The sequence below is a fragment of the Salmo salar genome, chromosome ssa23 (genome assembly GCF_905237065.1).
Source record: "Salmo salar chromosome ssa23, Ssal_v3.1, whole genome shotgun sequence".
NCBI lineage: Eukaryota > Metazoa > Chordata > Actinopteri > Salmoniformes > Salmonidae > Salmo > Salmo salar.
Window position 1 is genome coordinate 47,210,451 of NC_059464.1, and position 20,451 is coordinate 47,230,901.

Consider the following 20,451-nt stretch of genomic DNA (forward strand, 5'->3'; position numbering starts at 1 on the left):
GTTAGTCTTTCTCCGCAAGGATATGACCATCCTGATATAACAATCCAGATATAACCATCCTGATATGACTAACATGATATAACCACCCTGATATAACCACCCTGATATAACCATCCTGATATAACCACCCTGATATAACCATCCTGATATAACCACCCTGATATAACCACCCTGATATAACCACCCTGATATAACCACCCTGATATAACCACCCTGATATAACCACCCTGATATAACCATCCTGATATAACAATCCAGATATAACCATCCTGATATGACTAACATGATATAACCATCCAGATATAACCACCCTGATATAACAATCCTGATATAACCACCCTGATATAACCACCCTGATATAACCACCCTGATATAACCACCCTGATATAACCATCCAGATATGACCATCCTGATATAACCACCCTGATATAACCATCCTGATCTAACCACCCTGATATAACCACCCTGATATAACCATCCAGATATGACCATCCTGATATAACCATCCTGATATGACTAACATGATATGACCATCCTGATATAACCATCCTGATATGACTAACATGATATGACCATCCTGATATAACCACCCTGATATAACCATCCAGATATGACCATCCTGATATAACCATCCTGATATAACCATCCTGATATGACTAACATGATATAACCATCCTGATATAACCACCCTGATATAACCACCCTGATATGACTAACATGATATAACCATCCTGATATAACAATCCAGATATAACAATCCTGATATAACAATCCAGATATAACAATCCTGATATGACTAACATGATATGACCATCCTGATATAACAATCCTGATATAACCACCCTGATATAACCATCCTGATATAACAATCCAGATATAACCATCCTGATATAACCATCCTGATATAACCACCCTGATATAACAATCCAGATATAACCATCCTGATATAACCACCCTGATATAACCACCCTGATATAACCACCCTGATATAACCACCCTGATATAACCATCCTGATATAACCACCCTGATATAACCATCCTGATATGACTAACATGATATAACCATCCTGATATAACAATCCAGATATAACCATCCTGATATAACCACCCTGATATAACCACCCTGATATAACAATCCAGATATAACCATCCTGATATAACCACCCTGATATAACCACCCTGATATAACCACCCTGATATAACCATCCTGATATAACCACCCTGATATAACCATCCTGATATAACCATCCTGATATAACCATCCTGATATAACCACCCTGATATAACCACCCTGATATAACCACCCTGATATAACCATCCTGATATAACCACCCTGATATAACCACCCTGATATAACCACCCTGATATAACCACCCTGATATAACCACCCTGATATAACCATCCTGATATAACCACCCTGATATAACCACCCTGATATAACCATCCTGATATAACCACCCTGATATAACCACCCTGATATAACCACCCTGATATAACCACCCTGATATAACCACCCTGATATAACCATACACCCAGACCCTTCACCGAATGTGAACACATTCAAGCCATCTGATTGGTCCCAGAAACCAATGGGTTGGACCAGAGACAATGTGTGTGTGTGTTACAGTGAGGGTGTGTGTGTGTGTATCAGTATGTGTGTGTGTGTGTATCACTGTGTGTGTATCAGTGTGTGTGTGCGTGTGTATCAGTGTGTGTACTCTTACCCTGCATGTTCATGGCAGCCACACGGCCCTTGACTGCGGGGGCCGAGCCCTTGGGGGCCGAGGAGGGGGGGATGATGGACTCTCTGTGGTGCTTCATCTTCTCCTGGTTGACCCTGAGAGGAAGAGAGGAGTTAAGGGGAGCTGGGCACCCCCATTATAAATCAGGCCCCCCCCCCCCCACGTCAGGCCTCTTTAAGAGGTAAGGGTTTTTACTTCAAGGTCTGTGGTCGCATCTTCTTCCCATGTTTGCTGTCCCCCAGGGCACTGTCGATGTCTGCATGGACCATCTCTGACTGTAGGGGACAGAGACAAAAGACAGAGAATATTATCTAAATAAAACTTGTCTTGGAGAAAGAAGACTTGGAGGATGTATTGTTAGATATATTAATTATCTGTACATTAAAAAAAAAGCTCCAACTTTAGCTCTGTTTTCTACAGACTTGTGCTTCCTGCGTCGCGAGCCTGGATAATGTCTGTTTGGGTAAACAACTGACTGGGTTTTAAACCAAGGGAAAGGGGATGTGATTGGGTAAGGGAAAAGGAGCAGGTGTGTCTTCTGATTGGCGACTGATGACTGGCACCTGTGACTAGGGCAGAAGGAGAGAACACGCGACGCACGCACGCACGCGACGCGACGCGACGCGACGCGCACGCGACGCGACGCACGCACGCACGCACGCACGCGACGCGCACGCGCACGCGACGCACGCACGCACGCACGCACGCACGCGACGCACGCACGCGCACGCACGCACGCACGCGACGCACGCACGCACGCACGCACGCACGCACGCGCACGCACGCACGCACGCACGCACGCACGCGACGCACGCACGCGACGCACGCACGCACGCACGCACGCACGCACGCACGCACGCACGCACGCACGCACGCACGCACGCACGCACGCACGCACGCACGCACGCACACACACACACACACACACACACACACACACACACACACACACACACACACACACACACACACACACACACACACACACACACACACACACACACACACACACACACACACAGGATACCTGTATCCGTAACAACTGCATAGAGATAATGGTGACCCACCTCCACCTCGTCACACTGGAAGAAGTGTATGTCAGGTCTGTGCTGTTCAGTGTCTTGACACACCAGCAGTAGGACAGATGGATACCTGGTCTGATTCAACACTGTCTGGCAGTGGTGGATCGTAGGCAGAGGGAAGTTTTCCAACTCTTCCTATAAGGGTGGCGAGGAGGGAGGGAGGGTGGCGAGGAGGGAGGGTGGCGAGGAGGGAGGGAGGGAGGGTGGCGAGGAGGGAGGGAGGGAGAGTGGCGAGGAGGGAGGGAGGGTGGCGAGGAGGGAGGGTGGCGAGGAGGGAGGGAGGGAGAGTGGCGAGGAGGGAGGGAGGGTGGCAAGGAGGGAGGGTGGCGAGGAGGGAGGGTGGCGAGGAGGGAGGGAGGGTGGCGAGGAGGGAGGGAGGGAGGCGAGGAGGGAGGGAGGGAGGCGAGGAGGGAGGGAGGGAGGGTGGGTGGGAGGGAGGGAGAGAGGGAAAGGGAGAGAGAGGGAGGGAAGGAGAGAGAGGGAAAGGGAGAGAGAGGAAGGGAAGGAGAGAGAGGGAAAGAGAGAGAAGGAGAGAGGGAAAGAGAGAGAGGGAGGGAAGGAAGGAGAGAGAGAGGTATAGAGAAGGAGAGGGAGAGAAGGAGAGAGGTATAGAGAAGGAGAGGGAGAAGGAGAGAGAGGGAAAGAGAGAGAGAGAGGTATAGAGAAGGAGGGAGAGAGAGAGAGAGAGAGAGAGAGGTATAGGGGAGGGGGGGAGGGATGGAGGGTGGGGGAGGAGGGAGGGTGGGGAGGAGGGTGGGATGGAGGGTGGGTGGGTGGGAGGGAGGGAGGGAGGGAGGGAGGGAGGGAGGGAGGGAGGGAGGGAGGGAGAGAGAGAGGTATAGAGAAGGAGAGAGAGAGAGGGGTATAGAGAGAGAGAGGTATAGAGAAGGAGAGAGAGAGGTATAGAGATAGAGAAAGGTATAGAGAGAGAGGTATAGAGAAGGAGAGAGAGGTATAGAGAAGGAGAGAGAGAGGTATAGAGAAAGAGAGAGAGAGAGGTATAGAGAGAGAGGTATAGAGAGAGGTATAGAGAGAGGTATAGAGAGAGGTATAGAGAGAGGTAGAGAGAGAGAGAGAGGCATAGTGAAGGCGAGAGAGAGAGGGAGAGAGACGTATAGAGAAGAGAGGGAGAGAGAGAGAGGTATAGAGAAGGAGAGAGAGAGAGAGAGGGGTATAGAGAAGGAGAGGGAGGTGGAGAGAAGGAGAGAGAGATTATTCCATATCAAAGGTGTCAGGTCATCAGTTATAAAGGTCTAAAGGTCTACAGATCTGTGGGTTGGCTCAGAAATGACATGCCTACATAACACAGGAATATGGCCTCAGATGTTGGTGTCATCAAATAATGAGAAAGACTGTAGACTTGGACTGGCATAATTACAGCCCTATGTAGGACATTATCACAATTACAGCACTATGTATGACATTATCAAAATTACAGCACTATGTATGACATTATCACAGTTACAGCCCTATGTAGGACATTATCACAATTACAGCCCTATGTAGGTCATTGTCGCAATTACAGCCCTATGTAGGACATTATCACAATTACAGCCCTATGTAGGTCATTGTCGCAATTACAGCCCTATGTAGGACATTATCACAATTACAGCCCTATGTAGGACATTATCTTCAAGTCAAAGCTCTAGAAGGAGGCCGGAGTTCCCGACTTGGAATTCTGAGTTGCATGACCATTCAAAGCGTAATTTCCCAGTCAGAACTCGTTTTCCTCCGAGTTCCCAGTTGTCTTGAACTCACTGAAGTCTGAGATTTCCCAGTTCAGAGTTTCCAGTTGTTTTTAACAGGGCACAAGTCATGCTGGCTTGACAGCATGGCCAATGTACTCAACCTTTTCTGGCCCATGGTGATGCATGTGAATGTTTGTCCTTTTAAGCTTGGAATAGAGACCCATATTAAACCCAGACTTGGACCACACACCCTCTCCAACACCCTCTCCAACAACATTATGTATCCTTGAGCACCAAAGTAGGCAGGCAAAGTATGACGTTTACATGATCAGCCCAATCAAAGCTACGGTAGATAAAACATGATGTGATGTCATTTTATCTGTGGCCAATGACCTTGAGCCTTCTTGGATGGGCACTTCTAATGTAAATCACGGGCAGCACCCAAGGGGCATGAACTGCCATGCTCTCCTTATAGAATTTGCGGTGACGTAGTGTCCCCCATGAGTGACAGAAGACTGAGCCAATCACAGCGTAACTAGAGAACATGACCAACCTCTACGATCTGTATTTTCCGCTGGCTGCCCCACCACCACCACAGAAAGCACTGAACTAGGCTGAAACACCTACATTTCGGAGCTGCCTTACTCAAGAAAACATAAGAGAGACCATGTTTGTATGTGGCTTTATTAACTCAATATTATATTCTATTTAGCCCTGAATGACAGGTCACCACTGATTATACTATACATATATGAAAATATGACCAACTACAGGTCAGGATAAAAACTATAACAGCACAGGTCTTTAATAGTTGGTATGAAAACCACTGCCTTTTAAAAACATTTTTTTTACTTTTATATAACTACGCAACAAATTCTTATTTACAATGACGGCCTACCAAAAGGAAAAAGGCCTCCTGCGGGGATGGGGGCCTTGGATTAAAAATAAATAAATAAATACAATATAAATATAGGACAAAACACACATCACAACAAGAGAGACACAACACTACATAAAGAGAGACCTAAGATGACAACATAGCAAGGCAGCAACACATGACAACACAGCATGGTTGTCACGGTTATCGTCATTAATGGAGGACCAAAACGCAGCAGGTATGTGTAAGCTCAACTTGACGTTTATTAACTTCCCAAAATGAACACCAAAATAACAAAACAAGTGAACGAACGATATACAGACAGTCTGGCAAGGCACAAGGCTAAACACAGAACAATCTCCCACAAACACACAGACCAACACACCCAACTAATATAGGACTTCCAATCAAAGGCAACACCACACAGCTGCCTTCAATTGGAAGTCCACCCCAATTAACTCTACATAGAAACAGACTACCTAGACTAAACATAGAATTACATAAACATAGATCATAACCCAAAAACCTGGAAATACTAAATCAAACACCCTTTTAACAAACACACCACCCCGAACCACATAAAACAAATACCCTCTGCCACGTCCTGGCCAAACTACAATAACAATTAACCCTTATACTGGCCAGGACGTGACAGTACCCCCCCCCCCTTAAAGGTGCCAACCCCGGAAGCACCCCAAAAAAACCAAAAAAACAACCCCAAACAACAAAACCAAAATCCCCCTAAACTAAAGGGAGGGAAGGGAGGGTGGCTGCCGTCAACGACGGCACTGTGCGACACCCCCCCTCCCCAACCCACCTATATCTGGAGGTGGCTCCGGTTCTGGCCGTTCCAGGCAGTCGGGCCACTCTGGCAGCTCGGGGCAGCCTGGCCACTCTGGCAGCTCCGGGCAGCCTGGCCACTCTGGCATCTCCGGGCAGCCTGGCCACTCTGGCAGCTCCGGGCAGCCTGGCCACTCTGGCAGCTCCGGGCAGCCTGGCCACTCTGGCAGCTCCGGGCAGCCTGGCCACTCTGGCAGCTCCGGGCAGCCTGGCCACTCTGGCATCTCCGGGCAGCCTGGCCACTCTGGCATCTCCGGGCAGCCTGGCCACTCTGGCATCTCCGGGCAGTCTGGCCACTCTGGCAGCTCCTGACTAGTGGGTGGCTCTGGCGACTCTTGACTGACGGGCAGTTCTGGCGACTCTTGACTGACGGGCAGTTCTGGCGACTCTTGACTGACGGGCAGTTCTGGCGACTCTTGACTGACGGGCAGTTCTGGCGACTCTTGACTGACGGGCAGTTCTGGCGACTCTTGACTGACGGGCAGTTCTGGCGACTCTTGACTGACGGGCAGTTCTGGCGACTCTTGACTGACGGGCAGTTCTGGCGACTCTTGACTGACGGGCAGTTCTGGCGACTCTTGACTGACGGGCAGTTCGGGCGACTCTTGACTGACGGGCAGTTCGGGCGACGTCGGACTGGGATGACGCACTTGAAGCCTGGTGCGTGGTGCTGGAAGTACCAGACTGGGAACACGCACCTCCAGGCTAGTGCGGGGAGCGGGAACAGGACGAGTCGGACTGGGCTGACGTACTTCCGGGTCCGCACGAGAGACAGGAGCTGGAAACCTAGGGCTATGGAGGCGCACAGTCGGTCTTGATCTTACCTCCTGCACAACCCGTCTTGGCTGGATGGAACTAGTAGCCCTGTACGAGCGGGGTGCTTGTACAGGGCAGACTGGGCTGTGCAGGGGCCTGATGGTAGCCGTGCGTAGAGCGGGAGTTGGGTAGCCTGGTCCTCGGAGGCGTACCGGCGACCAGATGCGCTGCGCAGGCATCCTCCTACCAGGCTGGATGCCCGCTCTAGCACGGCACCTGCGAGGGGCTGGAATAACGCGCACCGGACTGTGCGTGCGTATGGGTGAGATAGTGCGCTCCTCAGCGAAACATGGCGCTCTCCACCTCATACGCTCCTCCATATAACCACGGGTAGCTGGCTTCCGGCTCTTCCTATGCCTAGCCAAACTACCCGTGTGCCCCCCCAAAAAAATTCTTGGGGGTGCCTCTCGTGCTTCAACGCCAGTCGTGTTCCTCGGAAACGTTCCCGGTCCATACCAGCCTTTCGCCTTTCCTCTCTCTCTCTTACCACCTGTCCCCATGGAAGGCGATCTTTTCCTGATTGGATCTCCTCCCAAGTGTAGGAGCCTTCTCCCCCCAAGATCTCCTCCCAAGTCCATCTCTCACCATAGTCCAACTCAAAATCCCACTGCTCCTTCCTCTGCTGCTTGGTCCTGGTTTGGTGGGAGATTCTGTCACGGTTATCGTCGGTAATGGAGGACCAAAACGCAGCAGGTATGTGTAAGCTCATCTTGACGTTTATTAACTTCCCAAAATGAACACCAAAATAACAAAACAAGTGAACGACCGATATACAGACAGTCTGGCAAGGCACAAGGCTAAACACAGAACAATCTCCCACAAACACACAGACCAACACACCCAACTAATATAGGACTTCCAATAAAGGCAACACCACACAGCTGCCTTCAATTGGAAGTCCACCCCAATTAACTCTACATAGAAACAGACTACCTAGACTAAACATAGAATTACATAAACATAGATCATAACCCAAAAACCCGGAAATACTAAACACCCTTTTACCAAAACACCACCCCGAACCACATAAAACAAATACCCTCTGCCACGTCCTGACCAAACTACAATAACAATTAACCCTTATACTGGCCAGGATGTGACAATGGTAGCAACACAACATGACAACAACATGGTAGCAGCACAACATGACAACAACATGGTAGCAACACAACATGACAACAACCTGGTAGCAACACAACATGGCAGCAACACATGACAACACAGCATGGTAGCAACACAACATGACAACAACATGGTAGCAGCACAACATGACAACAACATGGTAGCAACACAACATGACAACAACATGGTAGCAACACAACAACATGGTAGCAACACAACATGGTAGCAGCACAACATGACAACAACATGGTAGCAGCACAACATGACAACAACATGGTAGCAAACACAACATGACAACAACATGGTAGAAACACAACATGGTAGCAACACAACATGACAACAACATGGTAGAAACACAAAACATGGTACAGACATTATTGGGCGCAGACAACAGCACAAAGGGCAAGAAGGTAGAGATAACAATACATCACACAAAGCAGCCACAACTGTCAGTAAGAGTGTCCATGATTGAGTCTTTGAAAGAAGAGATTGAGATAAAACTGTCCAGTTTGAGTGTTTGCTGCAGCTCGTTCCAGTCGCTAGCTGCATCGAACTGAAAAGACAAGCGACCCAGAGATGTGTGTGCTTTGGGTTCCTTTGACAGAATGTGACTGGCAGAACGGGTGTTGTATGTGGAGGATGAGGTCTGCAGTAGATATCTCAGATAGGGGGGGAGTGAGGCCTAAGTTGAGGGTTTGTTGCAGCTCGTTCCAGTTGCTAGTTGCAGCTATGCTGTATAGCTGGAATGGAACTTCCAACTTTCTTTATCTACAGGATATGTTGTTGCCCAGCAACTGTTTTCCTACATTAGGTACATATCCCTCACGCTTGCTTCACAGTCTTACCTGTGTGTGTGTGTGTGTGTGTGTGTGTGTGTGTGTGTGTGTGTGTGTGTGTGTGTGTGTGTCTGTGTGTGTCTGTGTGTGTGTGTGTGTGTGTGTGTCTGTGTGTGTGTGTGTGTGTGTGTGTGTGTGTGTGTAAGTCTTACCTGTGTATCAACATCCAGGAGACGTACAGCCTTGTCGCTGACCTGCAGCAGCATCTCCTGGGTCCAGATCTTCTCTTTAGAGTCCAGCAGCACCAGCTTCTTAATGGCATCATCCACTGTAGCAATGGACTCTGTCTTGTCCATCATGAAGGTGGACAGGTGCTGTGTGGTGGGGGGGGGGAAGAGATGGTTAGATAACAAAAAATTCATAGAGTAGGGCCTAATGAATTTATTTAAATTGACTGATTTCCATATATGAACTGTAACTCAGTAAAATCTTTGAAAATGTTGCATGTTGATTTATATTTTTGTTCAGTATATACATATACACAGTTGAAGTCTGAAGTTTAGCCAAATACATTTATACTCCGTTTTTCACAATTCCTGACATTTAATCCTAGTAAAGTAATTCTCTGTCTTAGGTCAGATCACCACTTTATTTTAAGAATGTGAAATGTCAGAATAATAGCAGAGAATTATTTATTTCAGCTTTCATCACATTCCCAGTGGGTCAGAAGTTTACACTCAAATAGTATTTGGTAGCATTGCCTTAAACAATTAAAAAACTTGGGTCAAACGTTTCGGGTAGCCTTCCACGAGCTTCCCACAATAAGTTGGGTGAATCTTGGTCCATTCCTCCTAACAGAGCTGGTGTAACTGAGTCAGGTTTGTAGGCCACCTTGCTCGCACATGCTTTCTCAGTTCTGCCCTCAAATGTTCTATAGGATTGAGGTCAGGGCTTTGTGATGGCCACCCCAATACCTTGACTTTATTGTCCTTAAGCCATTTTGCCACAACTTTGGAAGTGTGCTTGGGGTCATTGTCCATTTGGAAGACCCATTTGCGACCAAGCTTTAACTTCCTGACTGATGTCTTGAGATGTTCCTTCAATATTTCCACATAATTTTCATTCCTCATGATGCCATCTATTTTGTGAAGTGCACCAGTTCCTCCTGCAGCAAAGCACCCCGACAACATGATGCTGCCACCCCCGTGCTTCATGGTTGGGATGGTGTTCTTCGGCTTGCAAGCCTCCCCCTTTTTCCTCCAAACATAACAATGGTCATTATGGCCAAACAGTTCTATTTTTGTTTCATCAGACCAGAGGACATTTCTCCAAAAAGTACGATATTTGTCCGCATGTGCAGTTGCAAACCGTAGTCTGGCTTTTTTATGGCGGTTTTGGAGCAGTGGCTTCTTCCTTGCTGAGAGGCCTTTCAGGTTATGTCGATATAGGACTTGTTTTACTGTGGATATAGATACTTTTGTACCTGTTTCCTCCAGCATCTTCACAAGATCATTTGCTGTTGTTCTGTGATTGATTTGCACTTTTTGCACCAAAGTACGTTCATGTCTAGGAGACAGAACGCGTCTCCTTCCTGAGCGGTATGACGGCTGCGTGGTCCCATGGTGTTTATACTTGCGTACTATTGTTTGTACAGATGAACGTGGTACCTTCAGGCATTTGAGAATTGCTCCCAAGGATGAACCAGACTTGTGAAGGTCTACAATTTTTTTTCTGAGGTCTTTGCTGATTTGATTTTCCCATGATGTCAAGCAAAGAGGCACTGGGTTTGAAGGTAGGCCATGAAATACATCCACAGGTACAGCTCCAATTGACTGAAATTATGTCAATTAGCCTATCAGAAGCTTCTAAAGCCATAACATAATTTTCTGGAATTTTCCAAGCTGTTTAAAGGCACAGTCAACTTAGTGTATGTAAACTTCTGACCCACTGGAATTGTGATACAGTGAATTATAAGTGAAATAATCTGTCTGTAAACATTTGTTGGAAAAATGACTTGTGTCATGCACAAAGTAGATGTCCTAACCGACTTGCCAAAACTATAGTTTGTTAACAAGAAATTTGTGCAGTGGTTGAAAAATGAGTTTTAATGACTCCAACCTAAGTGTATGTAAACTTCCGACTTCAACTGTATCTATAGAGACCTGGGCCCTGACAGTAAATAATAGTGTTCCAAAAAAAAACAAGTCCAGTTTCCATAACCACTAATACTAATTCCATCTAGACACCGTTGCCCTGGAAACTATACCAACCTCGACCTAACCAACAGGTAACTTCCACAAAGCTGTGAATGATCTAAGAGAGAAGGCAAGAACGGCCTTCTACGATATCAAAAGGAACATTAAACTCGACATCCCAATTAAGATTTGGCTAAAAATACTCCAAATCAGTTAAAGAATCCATTGCCCTCTATGGTTGTGAGGTTTGGGGGGTCCACTCACCAACCAATAATTCTTAAAATGGGACAAACACCCAATTGAGACTCTGTATGCAGAATTCTGCTAAAATATACAACTCAAACCCCCAAATAATGCATGCAGAGCAGAAATAAGACTATACCCACTAGATAACGAAATCCAGAAGAGAGCTGTTCAATTCTTCAATCACCTAAAAGGAAACAATGCCCACACATTCCACCACAGAGAGAGCCGGTTCTGGGGCTCTGTTCACAAACAAAAACAGACCCAACCAAATTATGAGTAAGCAAAAAGATAACTATTTGTCACACTGGAAAGAATCAACCAAAAAACAGACTCTGTGACTCACCCAAAATTAAGAAAAGCTTTGACTATGTACAGACTCAATGAGCATAGCCTTGCTATTGAGAAAGGCCGCCGTAGACAGACTTGGCTCTCAAGAGAAGACAGGCTATGTGCACACTGCCCACAAAATGAGGTGGAAACTGAGCTGCACTTCCTAACCTCCTGCCCAATGTATGAGATGCACATATTTCCCTCAGATTACACAGACCCACAAAGAATTCAAAAAACAAACCCAATTTTGATAAACTCCCATATCTACTGGATGAAATACCATAGTGTGCCATCACAGCAAGATTTGTGACCTGTTGCCACAAGAAAAGGGCAACCAGTGAAGAACAAACACCATTGTAAATACAACCCATATTTATGCTTATTTATTTTCCCTTGTGTACTTTAACCATTTGTACATTGTTACAACACTGTATATATACATAATATGACATTTGTAATGTCTTTATTCTTTTGAAACTTCTGTGAGTGTAATGTTTACTGTTCATTTTTATTGTTTATTTCACTTTAGTATATTATCTACTTCACTTGCTTTGGCAATGTAAACACGATTCCCATGCCAATAAAGCCCCTTGAATTGAATTGAGAGAGAGAGAGCGGTGTGTGTAGAGAGACAGGGAGAGGTGTGTGTAGAGAGACAGGGAGAGGTGTGTGCAGAGAGAGAGAGCGGTGTGTGCAGAGAGAGAGAGCGGTGTGTGTAGAGAGACAGGGAGAGGTGTGTGTAGAGAGACAGGGAGAGGTGTGTGTAGAGAGACAGGGAGAGGTGTGTGTAGAGAGACAGGGAGAGGTGTGTGTAGAGAGAGGGAGAGGTGTGTGTAGAGAGAGGGAGCGGTGTGTGTAGAGAGAGGGAGCGGTGTGTGTAGAGAGACAGGGAGAGGTGTTTGTAGAGAGACAGGGAGGTGTGTGTGTAGAGAGAGAGAGAGAGAGAGGTGTGTGTAGATAGAGGTGTGTGTAGAGAGAGGTGTGTGTGTAAAGAGAGGTGTGTGTAGAGAGAGGTGTGTGTAAAGAGAGAGGTGTGTGTAGAGAGAGAGGTGTGTGTAGAGAGAGAGGTGTGTGTAGAGAGAGAGGTGTGTGTAGAGAGAGGTGTGTGTAGAGAGAGGTGTGTGTAGAGAGAGGTGTGTGTAGAGAGAGGTGTATGTTTATCCTAACAGTAAGCTCCAGCTGTGTGTGTAGAGAGAGAGGTGTGTGTAAAGAGAGGTGTGTGTAGAGAGAGGTGTGTGTAAAGAGAGGTGTGTGTAGAGAGAGGTGTGTGTAAAGAGAGGTGTGTGTAGAGAGAGGTGTGTGTAGAGAGAGGTGTGTGTAGAGAGAGGTGTGTGTAAAGAGAGGTGTGTGTAGAGAGAGGTGTGTGTAAAGAGAGGTGTGTAGAGAGAGGTGTGTGTAGAGAGAGGTGTGTGTAGAGAGAGGTGTGTGTAGAGAGAGGTGTGTGTAGAGAGAGGTGTGTGTAAAGAGAGGGGTGTGTGTAGAGAGGGGTGTGTGTAGAGAGAGATGTGTGTAGAGAGAGGTGTGTGTAGAGAGAGGTGTGTGTAAAGAGAGTTGTGTGTAGAGAGAGGTGTGTGTAGAGAGAGAGGTGTGTGTAAAGAGAGGTGTGTGTAAAGAGAGGTGTGTGTAGAGAGAGTTGTGTGTAAAGAGAGGTGTGTGTAGAGAGAGGTGTGTGTAGAGAGAGGTGTGTGTAGAGAGAGGTGTGTGTAGAGAGAGGTGTGTGTTTATCCTAACAGTACGCTCCAGCTGTGTGTGTAGAGAGAGAGGTGTGTGTAGAGAGAGGTGTGTGTAGAGAGAGGTGTGTGTAGAGAGAGGTGTGTGTAGAGAGAGGTGTGTGTAGAGAGAGATGTGTGTAGAGAGAGAGGTGTGTTTATCCTAACAGTACGCTCCAGCTGTGTGTGTAGAGAGAGAGGTGTGTGTAGAGAGAGGTGTGTGTAGAGAGAGGTGTATGTTTATCCTAACAGTACGCTCCAGCTGTGTGTGTAGAGAGAGAGGTGTGTGTAGAGAGAGAGGTGTGTGTAGAGAGAGGTGTGTGTAGAGAGAGAGGTGTGTGTAGAGAGAGAGGTGTGTGTAGAGAGAGGTGTGTGTAGAGAGAGGTGTGTGTAGAGAGAGGTGTGTGTAGAGAGAGGTGTGTGTAGAGAGAGTGCGTTATCTGTGATTTCCCTGGAGTCTGATAACAGGAAGGTTATAATATTAAGTAAGTTTATATCCAACCTGTGGAATGGACTGGACACACATGGTTCATAGTTCAAACACCAACTTGCTACCAGTTTAAAGGGAACTGTTGGGGCGGTATGCAAATTGGAGTGGGTCTAGGGTTTCCGGGATGATATGAGTCATGGACAGCCTTTCAAAGCACGTCATGGCTACAGACTTGAGTGCTACGGGGCGGTAATTATTTAGGCAGGTTACCTTTGCTACCATGGGTACAGGGACTATGATGGTCTGCTTGAAACATGTTGGTATTACAGACTCGGTCAGGGAGAGGTTGAAAATGTCAGTGAAGAGCACTTGCCAGTTGGTACACAGTGTTGGAGTGTTCCTCTGGATATGTGTAAATGATGTCTGAGTGTTGGAGTGTTCCCCTGGCTATCTGTAAATGATGCCAGAGTGTTGGAGTGTTCCCCTGGCTATCTGTAAATAATGTCTGAGTGTTGGAGTGTTCCCCTGGCTATCTGTAAATGATGTCTGAGTGTTGGAGTGTACCCCTGGCTATCTGTAAATGATGTCTGAGTGTTGGAGTGTTCCCCTGGCTATCTGTAAATAATGTCTGAGTGTTGGAGTGTTCCCCTGGCTATCTGTAAATGATGTCTGAGTGTTGGAGTGTACCCCTGGCTATCTGTAAATGATGTCTGAGTGTTGGAGTGTTCCCCTGGCTATCTGTAAATGATGTCTGAGTGTTGGAGTGTTCCCCTGGCTACCTGTAAATGATGTCTGAGTGTTGGAGTGTTCCCCTGGCTATCTGTAAATGATGTCTGAGTGTTGGAGTGTTCCCCTGGCTATCTGTAAATGATGTATGAGTGTTCCCCTGGCTATCTGTAAATGATGTCTGAGTGTTCCCCTGGCTATCTGTAAATGATGTCTGAGTGTTGGAGTGTTCCCCTTGCTATCTGTAAATGATGTTTGAGTGTTCCCCTGGCTATCTGTAAATGATGTCGGAGTGTTGGAGTGTTCCCCTGGCTATCTGTAAATGATGTCTGAGTGTTGGAGTGTTCCCCTGGCTATCTGTAAATGATGTCTGAGTGTTCCCCTGGCTATCTGTAAATGATGTCTGAGTGTTGGAGTGTTCCCCTGGCTATCTGTAAATGATGTCTGAGTGTTGGAGTGTTCCCCTGGCTATCTGTAAATGATGTCTGAGTGTTGTAGTGTTCCCCTGGCGATCTGTAAATAATGTCTCAGTGTTCCCCTGGCTACGTGTAAATGATGTCTCAGTGTTGGAGTGTTCCCCTGGATATCTGTAAATGATGTCTGAGTGTTCCCCTGGCTATCTGTAAATGATGTTTGAGTGTTGGAGTGTTCCCCTGGCTATCTGTAAATGATGTCTGAGTGTTGGAGTGTACCCCTGGCTATCTGTAAATGATGTCTGAGTGTTGGAGTGTTCCCCTGGCTATCTGTAAATGATGTCTGAGTGTTGGAGTGTTCCCCTGGCTACCTGTAAATGATGTCTGAGTGTTGGAGTGTTCCCCTGGCTATCTGTAAATGATGTATGAGTGTTCCCCTGGCTATCTGTAAATGATGTCTGAGTGTTCCCCTGGCTATCTGTAAATGATGTCTGAGTGTTGGAGTGTTCCCCTTGCTATCTGTAAATGATGTCTGAGTGTTCCCCTGGCTATCTGTAAATGATGTCGGAGTGTTGGAGTGTTCCCCTGGCTATCTGTAAATGATGTCTGAGTGTTGGAGTGTTCCCCTGGCTATCTGTAAATGATGTCTGAGTGTTCCCCTGGCTATCTGTAAATGATGTCTGAGTGTTGGAGTGTTCCCCTGGCTATCTGTAAATGATGTCTGAGTGTTGGAGTGTTCCCCTGGCTATCTGTAAATGATGTCTGAGTGTTGTAGTGTTCCCCTGGCGATCTGTAAATGATGTCTCAGTGTTCCCCTGGCTACGTGTAAATGATGTCTCAGTGTTGGAGTGTTCCCCTGGCTATCTGTAAATGATGCCAGAGTGTTGGAGTGTTCCCCTGGCTATCTGTAAATGATGTCTGAGTGTTGGAGTGTTCCCCTGGCTATCTGTAAATGATGTCTCAGTGTTGGAGTGTTCCCCTGGCTATCTGTAAATGATGTCTCAGTGTTCCCCTGGCTACGTGTAAATGATGTCTCAGTGTTGGAGTGTTCCCCTGGCTATCTGTAAATGATGCCAGAGTGTTGGAGTGTTCCCCTGGCTATCTGTAAATGATGTCTGAGTGTTGGAGTGTTCCCCTGGCTATCTGTAAATGATGTCTCAGTGTTCCCCTGGCTACGTGTAAATGATGTCTCAGTGTTGGAGTGTTCCCCTGGCTATCTGTAAATGATGCCAGAGTGTTGGAGTGTTCCCCTGGCTATCTGTAAATGATGTCTGAGTGTTGTAGTGTTCCCCTGGCTATCTGTAAATGATGTCTGAGTGTTGTAGTGTTCCCCTGGCTATCTGTAAATGATGTCTGAGTGTTGGAGTGTTCCCCTGGCTATCTGTAAATGATGTCTGAGTGTTGGAGTGTTCCCCTGGCTATCTGTAAATGATATCTGAGTGTTGGAGTGTTCCCCTGGCTATCTGTAAATGATGTCTCAGTGTTGGAGTGTTCCCCTGGCTATCTGTAAATGATGTCTCAGTGTTCCCCTGGCTACGTGTAAATGATGTCTCAGTGTTGGAGTGTTCCCCTGGCTATCTGTAAATGATGCCAGAGTGTTGGAGTGTTCCCCTGGCTATCTGTAAATGATGTCTGAGTGTTGGAGTGTTCCCCTGGCTATCTGTAAATGATGTCTGAGTGTTGTAGTGTTCCCCTGGCTATCTGTAAATGATGTCTGAGTGTTGTAGTGTTCCCCTGGCTATCTGTAAATGATGTCTGAGTGTTGGAGTGTGCCCCTGGCTATCTGTAAATGATGTCTGAGTGTTGTAGTGTGCCCCTGGCTATCTGTAAATGATGTCTGAGTGTTGGAGTGTTCCCCTGGCTATCTGTAAATGATGTCTCAGTGTTGGAGTGTTCCCCTGGATATCTGTAAATGATGTCTGAGTGTTGGAGTGTTCCCCTGGCTATCTGTAAATGATGTCTCAGTGTTGGAGTGTGCCCCTGGCTATCTGTAAATTAAAAAAAACAAGAAAATGGTGCCGTCTGGTTTGCTTAATATAAGGAATTTGAAATGATTTATAGTTTTACTATTGATACTTAAGTATATTTTTGCAGTTACATTTATATACTTCAGTATATTTAAAACCAAATACTTTTAGACTTTTACTCAAGTAGTATTTTACTGGGTGACTTTCACTTGAGTAATTTTCCATGAAAGTATCTTTACTTTTATTCAAGTATGACAACTGGGTACTTTTTCCACCACTGATCTCAGGGACTGTCAGTACTCCATAGCTCCAGCTATTCATTTGAGAGTGATTACATTTCCTTATCATCATCCCTCAACTTTAAAGCAAACCAAGTCGCGGGGCTGACGTGAGAATTAAAGTCTGTGCCTTTAATTCCCCTCTCTGAATCACCCCACATAATCTACTCACGTTAGATAAACGTTGCGGATCGGTCGGTGAGGTAATCACTGGCCTGATTGCTTTATTACAACCCTTTGCCCTTAAATGGCACACCATCAAATATTAACCCATGTATGTGCCAACTGACCTTTGTGTTACAGGGAAGGGAGACAAAACACACTATAGTTCATTTCAGTGGATTTATAAATGCCCACATTCAAGGGAAAGAAGGAAACTAGTGATACTATCATCAATCAACATGGGAATCAGAGCAGATTTCAGCTTCTAGGACAGCCCCCATACGAGCGAAAGACCAACAGACAGTGACAATACATCATTGTGATTATCTACAGTCAATAAACATGGAGACACATAGTAGAAGAGAGGAATAAAGTTTTACCTCCACGTGGTACTGAGACGTCTCGTGCATGATGACATTGGAGTTGGAGTATTTCTTCCGTTGCTCTGTAAAGTAAAAACACATTTTAGGTTTATGAATAGTAGGTCTGTTAAATACAAACCAGACACACCCGCTGTCGTATCCTATCCACGGTTACACCGTATCCACAGTGGAAAGGTTATATCCATAGCGACTGTAAGAAGCCTGCCCTGATTATTCACTGACCTCGGGACCACATGTTCTGTTGCTCTGAGCCCAGGTCTACTTTACAGGTGTACTGGTAGAGAAGACAGAGATACGATATGGAGGGACAGAGAGGAAAGGAAAGATAACAGAGTAGTGTGTGTGAGTGAGAGAGAGAGAGAGAGAGAGAGAGAGAGAGAGAGAGAGAGAGAGAGAGAGAGAGAGAATAGAGGCGGTAAATCTAGTGGAACTGCCAGCAATAAGGAGGTGAAAGGCCATTACTAATGTAAGGTGTGTGCAATGGCACACACACTTTTTATTTTATTTCACCAGGTAGGCTAGTTGAGAACAAGTTCTTTATTTAACCAGGTAGGCTAGTTGAGAACAAGTCCTTTATTTAACCAGGTAGGCTAGTTGAGAACAAGTCCTTTATTTAACCAGGTAGGCTAGTTGAGAACAAGTCCTTTATTTAACCAGGTAGGCTAGTTGAGAACAAGTCCTTTATTTAACCAGGTAGGCTAGTTGAGAACAAGTTCTCATTCACAACTGCGACCTGGCCAAGATAAAGCAAAGCAGTTCGACACATACAACAACACAGAGTTAAACATGGAGTAAAACAAACATACAGTCAATAATATAGTAGAAAAATAAGTCTATATACAATGTGAGCAAATGAGGTGAGATAAGGGAGGTAAAGGCAAAAAAGGCCATGGTGGCAAAGTAAATACAGTATAGCAAGTAAAACACTGGAATGGTAGATTTGCAGTGGAAGAAAGTGCAAAGTAGAAATAGAAATAATGGGGTGCAAAGGAGCAAAATAAATAAATAAATAAATACAGTAGGGGAAGAGGTAGTTGTTTGGGCTAAATTATAGATGGGCTATGTACAGGTGCAGTGATCTGTGAGCTGCTCTGACAGCTGGTGCTTAATGCTAGTGAGGGAGATAAGTGTTTCCAGTTTTAGAGATTTTTGTAGTTCGTTCCAGTCATTGGCAGCAGAGAACTGGAAGGAGAGGCGGCCGAAGGAGGAATTGGCTTTGGGGGTGACCAGAGAGATATACCTGCTGGAGCGCGTGCTACAGGTGGGTGCTGCTATGGTGACCAGCAAGCTGAGATAAGGGGGAACTTTAGCTAGCAGGGTCTTGTAGATGACCTGGAGCCAGTGGGATTGGCAACGAGTATGAAGCGAGGGCCAGCCAACGAGAGCGTACAGGTCGCAGTGGTGGGTAGTATATGGGGCTTTGGTGACAAAACGTATGGCACTGTGATAGACGGCATCCAATTTATTGAGTAGGGTATTGGAGGCTATTTTGTAAATGACATCGCCGAAGTCGAGGATCGGTAGAATGGTCAGTTTTACGAGGGTATGTTTGGCAGCATGAGTGAAAGATGCTTTGATGCGAAATAGGAAGCAAATTCTAGATTTAACTTTGGATTGGAAATGTTTGATGTGAGTCTGGAAGGAGAGTTTACAGTCTAACCAGACACCTAGGTATTTGTCCACTTATTCTAAGTCAGAACCGTCCAGAGTAGTGATGCTGGACGGGAAGGCAGGTGCGGGCAGCGATCGGTTTACATTTCATATCTCTGGTTGAAGAGCATGCATTTAGTTTTACTTGTATTTAAGAGCAGTTGGAGGCCATGGAAGGAGAGTTGTATGGCATTGAAGCTCGTCTGGAGGGTAGTTAACACAGTGTCCAAAGAAGGGCCAGAAGTATACAGAATGGTGTCGTCTGCGTAGAGGTGGATCAGAGACTCACCAGCAGCAAGAGCGACATCATTGATGTATACAGAGAAAAGAGTCGGCCCACGAATTGAGCCCTGTGGCACCCCCATAGAGACTGCCAGAGGCCCGGACAACAGGCCCTCCGATTTGACACACTGAACTCTATCAGAGAAGTAGTTGGTGAACCAGGCAAGGCAATTATTTGAGAAACCAAGGCTGTTGAGTCTGCCGATGAGGATGTGGTGATTGACAGAGTCGAAAGCCTTGGCCAGGTCAATGAATACAGCTGCACAGTTTTGTTTCTTATCGATGGCGATTAAGATATCGTTTAGGACCTTGAGCATGGCTGAGGTGCACCCATGACCAGCTCTGAAACCAGATTGCATAGCGGAGAAGGTGCGGTGGGATTCGAAATGGTCGGTAATCTGTTTGTTGACTTGGCTTTCGAAGACTTTAGAGAGGCAGGGTAGGATAGATATAGGTCTGTAGCAGTTTGGGTCAAGAGTGTGTCCCCCTTTGAAGAGGGGGATGACCGCAGCTGCTTTCCAATCGTTGGGAATCTCAGACAAGGTTGAACAGGCTAGTAATAGGGGTTGCAACAAATTTTGGCAGATAATTTTAGAAGGGTCCAGATTGTCTAGCCCGGCTGATTTGTAGGGATCCAGATTTTGCAGCTCTTTCAGAACATCAGCTGACTGGATTTGGGTGAAGGAGAAATAGGGAAGGCTTGGGCGAGTTGCTGTGGGGGGTGCAGTGCTGTTGAC

General features: G+C 46.3%; 1 protein-coding gene across 3 annotated transcripts in view; it reads right to left on the bottom strand.

Annotated features, from left to right (window-relative positions):
• Positions 1–20,451, bottom strand: part of LOC106584800 (epidermal growth factor receptor kinase substrate 8-like protein 2) — a 97,595-nt gene that overhangs the window by 29,792 nt on the left and 47,352 nt on the right. For 2 of the 3 annotated variants that reach the window (XM_045706542.1, XM_045706541.1), the window contains 5 exons: positions 17,780–17,844; positions 9,156–9,317; positions 2,810–2,959; positions 1,938–2,017; positions 1,725–1,837 (listed from right to left, as the gene is read on the bottom strand). In XM_045706542.1, coding sequence (XP_045562498.1) covers positions 1,725–1,837; positions 1,938–2,017; positions 2,810–2,959; positions 9,156–9,317; positions 17,780–17,844 — 570 coding nt within the window. Of the gene's footprint in view, positions 1–1,724; positions 1,838–1,937; positions 2,018–2,809; positions 2,960–9,155; positions 9,318–17,779; positions 17,845–18,004; positions 18,159–20,451 lie in introns of those variants that run through there. The other variant, XM_045706543.1, reaches the window with a different exon arrangement.